Source organism: Rhinolophus sinicus, chromosome 16 (assembly GCF_057876585.1).
Source record: "Rhinolophus sinicus isolate RSI-liver-muscle chromosome 16, RSI-T2T, whole genome shotgun sequence".
Taxonomy (NCBI): domain Eukaryota; kingdom Metazoa; phylum Chordata; class Mammalia; order Chiroptera; family Rhinolophidae; genus Rhinolophus; species Rhinolophus sinicus.
The window spans coordinates 108,912,485-108,918,795 of NC_142516.1; the positions used below are offsets into that span (position 1 = coordinate 108,912,485).

General features: G+C 44.3%; 1 protein-coding gene across 1 annotated transcript; it reads right to left on the reverse strand.

Annotated features, from left to right (window-relative positions):
* Positions 1-3,074: 3,074 nt before the first annotated feature.
* On the reverse strand, positions 3,075-6,003 carry LOC109456906 (protein FAM90A13). The gene is made up of 4 exons (XM_074331506.2): positions 5,884-6,003; positions 5,240-5,439; positions 4,679-4,787; positions 3,075-4,013 (listed from the first exon to the last, which is right to left on the reverse strand). The coding sequence occupies exons 1-4, from the start codon at positions 6,001-6,003 to the stop codon at positions 3,075-3,077; spliced, it is 1,368 nt and encodes a 455-aa protein (XP_074187607.2).
* Positions 6,004-6,311: the final 308 nt, after the last annotated feature.

The window sequence follows — 6,311 nt, forward strand, 5'->3', positions numbered from 1 at the left end:
AATCTGTGGACAATGTAACACTTTATTAAAATCAAATACCAAACGGTTTAAGTACAATAAGACTCTTATACCTTAATGTGCAGAGGCTAGGAAAGACATTTCTAAGTAGATTTACTCTGCTGAGCTCCTGGTCCATAGAGAATATTAGCTGATCATATGTACACGCACAACATGTAGTGCTATTGTCATCCGGTACTTACTACTAACCCAATAGATTGCTCAAAGGCACATGTTCTTTCTCTCTCTCTCTCTCTCTCTCTCTCTCTCTCTCTCTCTCTCTCTCTCTCTCTCTTTAAATTAGTTTCAGGTGTACAAAGCAATGTGATAGTGAGACATTTACACCCCTCACAAAGTGATAACTCCCCCAATCTACTACCCCTCTCAGATCGTATATAGCTGTTACAATACCATTGACTCTATTCCCTATGCTGTACTCCACATCCGGTAGTCATATATATTCGTGTGTGTGTGTGTGTGTGTGTGTGTGTATTGAATCACAGTTGACATTCAATATTATTTCACTTCAGCTTCTGTTCTTTCTCAATCCACATCTTTGCAGCTGCTTTTCCCTCAACCTGGGATGTCCTCACCCCCCTTTCTTCCTAGAAAATGCCTATTCAACCTTCAGAACTCACCTACTTCCCAGAGGAAACTTTCCCTTATGATCATCCCTTTCCCTTACCATGGATACTTGAGCCACACAGCACCTGAGGCATGACCTCTAGAATAACAATTCATATACTCATTAAAATGGATCTGCTTATATCTGTTTCCATAAAACAAAGCAATTTGAGGGCAGTGTTATGTTGATGTTCTGTCTCTAGCTCTTATAACTCTGCTTAACACATAGTAAGTACTCAGTAAGTAGCACTAGAATGTTATTTCTACACAACTGTCTCAGCGTGTGTGTTCTAGAACATTGCTACACTAATGTTCCAATCAGAAAGCAGAGTAATGAGGAAATTCTCAAAAATATGAGTGGCATCTAGAAGACATAACTCAGAGGAAGATTCAATGCCTGCTTAGAAATATCCTGCCTTTCCATTACCCGAATTATGACACCCCATTTGGTCTCCCTATTTTCATATTTTTACAGGCATTAAAAAAATAAAAGAAAATATTTCTTTTGTATTTTATATGAGAAATAAAATAATAAAATTAAAATACAGAATAATAAAAAATATGTAAACAAGTTAATAATGCATAGATTCTTATCCAAAACATTATCACATATTTCTTGCTGGCATAACTTACAGGAACAAAGACGTAGACCTTTTCTTTCTTGAGTCTTATTAATAGAATACTGATTTAAAATTTTCTTTTTTCATCTCTGCGTAATTATATTTCTCAGTCCTCAGTCCTCCTTCCCACAAGGGAAGGGTTGCTATAGGCTTTCTACTTGTAATTCCAAGGTAGGTAGTAAGATGATAGATTGGGGAAAAACTTCTTAACCTCTACATAAGTTTAAGGGATAGTCTAGGAATTTTATGTAATATGCAAATCAATTGGTGGTAGCATTGATATAACATAACATGAGATGAAAATATCACTGTAAGTTGTTATAAATATCACTCAAACATCTGTGTTTCATAATACTGAACATTGACATAAAAAAGAAAAAGCAGGGTTTTTTTTTCAATTAAGAAAAAGTCACCAGTGCATATGAAAGAGGACTTTGCTACAGGGCTTCCATTGCCTTAGTTAATACTGAAGATATGTCGCATGATACTTGTGTCAGTATTCTGCATTTCCAGAAAAATAATTATCCTTATAACACCTATTAAACTGAAGTTAGGTTTTTATTATGTCCATTGTAAACTCACTGTCTAACTTCCATAGCACATATTGCAAACAAATGCTTGGAAAAACCAAGATATAATGCCAATCAAAAACTAGTTTGTATTATCAACCACACTAAAAATTTAAAGTTAAGTATTTACATAACTTGAAATGCCCACATATGCTGTTCAGTACATAACAAACTTCTATTGCACTATGAGAATTGTCTTGACAGCAGTCAGAGCTTTTCTTCTGTGACAGAATGAAAAGAGCCTGGGACTGACGTGGTATCTTTGACGGCATCACCAGTCATTCTCATATGGAGAGCTTGTAGGAGCTCAGTGCCCATATCTGTAAGAAGACACAGTACTTTTGTGTCTCTTGGGGTGGGATTCAGGAATCCTCACGTCTCTGACAACTCACCACAGAATCCAGTGTGGACCGAAGAGAGACTAGGGCAGTAGCCAAAGCTCTTCTCATTTCAACGTAGGTAAGATTCGTGAGCATATCGCCAATATGCATATATTGACTCAGTACAGCTGGGTGCACCTCAGGTTCTGAATTTCTAATGAGCCAGCGGCCCTACCAAACTCCCCTGTACTCTCTGTTAAATAAGCTTTGAGGAATAACCATTGTTTTGAAAATGATCGGAAACGCCCACAAATGAAAACCATGCACACAACCGGTCAGATTTAGCAAATTTTTATTAATAAAAGGAAATTATAAAACACAACTCCAATATAACATTTCGTAACCAAAATGTACAAAGCCATGGAAAGTCTGCCTGTTCTGATTTCCACCGAAATATCTCCACAGAAATAAACAGTCTCATCTCCGGACAGGCACTGCTGAAAGCAGATCAGACAGGTGGGCCCTTACCCACTTGCCCCATAGTCAGACAATTGCACACCAAATACAGTCATTATGCAGCTTCTTATTGGCCTTAGAATTTAAAAGCTACTTCTGCAAATTGACTTAGTTTCCTATACGAAGGATTAAAGAACAAAACAAAACAAAAAATACTTCACATGCCAGTTCAGTAAGTCCAAACTTCAGTTTACTTAAAAAGTACTATTTGAAAGATAAAGTCCACTGACATCAGTAAAAAGTGCAGTGTTTGCTCATGTGTGTCCCCAAGCATAATCTGCAGTTCCCCCACTGGTACACCCACCACAGATGGGGAATTGCTGGTTCATCAGAAGCAGCCTGCTCCTAGTAAATTTCCCTCACCAGGTCAACAGTCACATCCAGGTCACCTCAGGCTGGAGGACAAGTCTTTGTTGTCTTGGGCTGACTCACTGACCATCACTCTCTTCAGACGAAGAGGAAACCTGAAGGTCATCGTATAGGACACTCCAGGGGACACGGGTCCAATGACCCTCTGATTTCTCTGAGACGGGAGGGCTCTGACCAGGAGAACTTGACTTCTGAGCAGGAGAAAATGAGGGAGCTGTCATGAACCTGCAGCTCCACTGGCCTCGGCCTAATCTTGTGAAGACCATTCTGAGGGACTGGCCTGGAACCTGATCAGTGGGTGGTGGCTGGGGCATGACGCAGGCCTGGACAGTCTTCAGGAGAGAGCCGTTGCGTGGTGGCTGGAAGTCAATGCTGTGCTCTTGGGCAGGTGTCATCACGGTCACCTGAGGTGCCACTGCCGGTCTAGGTCTAGCTGGAGGATGGAGAGTCTGGAAAGCCCTCAGATCTGATCTCTCTGTGCTCTTCTGGGGTGTGTCCAAGGGGCCGATTCTGGGTATCTTTTGGGGGCTGTGGCACATCTCGATGGGGATCTGGGCTGCTCTCTTGCCTGGTGCCTTGACGCAGCGTTTGGAGTCATGGCCCCAACTTTGTGCCTCTCCATACCCGATGGTATGTGACTTCACTTCAGGAAACTTGGGCTGTGCCTGGGAGATAAGGGCATGGCCCAGGCCATGAGTCTTGGAGGCAGCCTGTGGATCACCAAGGGGGACCAAGTGGGGCCTGTTGTCTCTCTGCTGGACAATGTGGTGAGGATCCTGGAGAAAGTGTTTGTCTGCTGGGTGAGGCATGCCACTGAGAGGCACTCCCTGTCCTGTATACAGTCCTGGGCATTGCAAGATGCTCCGTTCAGGTTTTTTGGTGGGAGACGCCATGGAGGTCATGTCAGGTTTCCTGGTAGGTGGAGAGCTACTTGTGAGATCGGCATCCAGGACACCTTTCCTCTTTGTCGTGTGGACGGGCATTGGCCTGGTTGGATGCTGTGGGAGGACAGAACACAGAGATCACATGTTAGAATTTTCTCACCATCACATACACATTAGAGAGAAACAAAGAAAAAACATCTACAACCTTAAAACAAATTTAGAACTGTAAAAGACATACCAGCAATCAATTTTAAGATAATAAGGTGTTTGACCTCAGTGCTGATCAGCACAAAAGAAGTTGTAAAATCCCCTTGATATCTTTTTTGATGTCAGATAGAACAAAACAAAACAAAACAAAACCAGAAATATTCTTACAAAATGCCTCCTGTTAATGAAGTCGAATCAAGACCTTTCTTACACTCTTTGAGGAATGGATGCAAATCATGTACTTTGGAAAGCAGTTTGATGACTAACGAGTTTGGATGGGCAATTTGAAAGTGGGGTACTGAATTTCAAGATGGCTATTTTCCCCTATAGGACTCTACATTTGGAAGCATCAAATAAAATCCCTCCCACACCTTCCACCACTACATTGTGGGCACACATGCCCATATCGTGGAAAATCAATGACTCTGGGGGGAAATAGCATCTGAAAACCACAGTAACAGAAACCACATGGGCAAGAATAGAAGTTTTAGAATTCCCTCATGCAGAAAATCACTGAGGTAAGTCCCGGTTACCCCAAAGAGGAAAAAAGACTGGAAATGGGGGACACTCACCCTCACGTAGTCACAGTATTCTGTTGATTCCTTCCTGTTGTGCTGGGGCCTTCCTTGGCGACTCGTGGGAAATCTCTGGAGTCCAGCCTGTCCCTGCTGTTGCTCTCGCCTGCAGAAGAAAGCGTGAATTGGAAGTCACTACATTTCCCATCCCCAATGCAGACAAACCTTCTAGCGCCCAGCGCTTTCCCACTTTTGCTGTGATAGCAATAGTGAGTGAAGCCCTTTGCCTTTGCCAAATTGGCCTTTCCCTCATCTCAGATGCTTCCCCCACTCCAGGGAGCCCTCCAGGTTTTTCCAGGAGGGACTTCCATTTCCACTCCATTGCCTTTTCATGTCATTTGCGTAGTTGCAGAATGCTCCCTGGCCCACCTCCCCCACAGTGATTCTACAGGAGGAGAATGTTCTGAATGGGAGCCCTGGAGGACACTGCTCCTTTCTCTATCTTCCCATGTCCCTGTCCTTGCCTAAAGATGGTGCTGCACACTATGCCAAGAAGGGGAAACAAAGGCTTCATAGATTTCAGCCCAAAGATTGACTCCAACCTCCCACAATAGTCACCTTGGATTTGGCTCGTTCTGTCTCTCAGCTCTGGTAAAGGACCCTGGGTTTCGCAGGTCCCGGGGAGTACACGGTTTCAGATTCTCCTTCATCTTGCTGGGGCCCAGGGGCTGGGGGACTAGAGCCCCTTGCCAGCACTTCATGGGGCATCTAAAGCTGCTCACCCTGTGGCCAAAGGCTCCGCAGTCCTTGCACTTCACCTGTGGGGGGAGGGGGAAGAGGAGGTCAGTGAGTCAGCACAAATCCCAGGTGAACAGGAGGACAGATTCATGGATGTGGAGTATGGATTATGGAGAACGGACAGATACATGGGGCTTGCTATGTGCCAGGAGATTGATGATTGCCTGGTGTTTCCAAAAGCCCGGGTTAGTTAAGGGGGATGCGGGAGAAAGGATTGGAGGCTGAAGTGTGAAAACAGAGACCCAGATGGAAAGATCTGGACACAAAACAGCCTGGACAGGACACTAACTAGCAAGTAAGTTGTTCCTCTGCATCCGAAGGGACAACGCTGCCTGGTGAAGGACGCCCAAGGCAGATGATGGGAAGGGACAACTGAGTTATGGACACAGAAGTGGCCCTGTCCAAACCCTGTCTCTGGAGTCAAACCACCCCCAGGTTTGGGACAAAGACAAGCCTCTACTTACCCTGGGATCCTCCTTCTCTGCTGGAAGAGCCCTGTGTGCCACTGGTGCCCTCTGTTGTTTCTTCCCTTTCTGGACTTTCAAGATTCCACAAGGCCCGCGCTGTCGGTCACGACCCGCCATCAGCCACACCTCCTGGGAGTTTCAGGTCCCTCTTTCTCAGCTATGGATTTGGGGAATACCTGAGGGAAAAGACAAAGGCATCTTTCAAATTCACACTCACATGAGAGTCCTCATGCACCTTCTTCTCCCAGGGGCTGTGTGGTGACCTAGTGACCAAACACAGAGTATGTCTGTACTAATTCTAAACAAATTCATTATTTCGGCTTTAAATGCCCTTAGCCAAACCCACCAAGTGGCCCTAACTCTTCACCCTCCAGCTCACACAAGTCACAGTGCTCGGGTCCATTTCCTTTGGAATCACTCTTGGA

What these genes read in the sequence shown, in the direction of transcription:
- LOC109456906 (XM_074331506.2), bottom strand. Translation starts at nt 6,003, where the DNA reads ATGGCGGGTCGTGACCGACAGCGCGGGCCTTGTGGAATCTTGAAAGTC. An exon ending in CAGAGAAGGAGGATCCCAGG is followed by an intron (nt 5,440 to 5,883) that starts GTAAGTAGAGGC and finishes CTCCCCCCACAG; the next exon opens with GTGAAGTGCAAGGACTGCGG. An exon ending in CAGAACGAGCCAAATCCAAG is followed by an intron (nt 4,788 to 5,239) that starts GTGACTATTGTG and finishes TTTCTTCTGCAG; the next exon opens with GCGAGAGCAACAGCAGGGAC.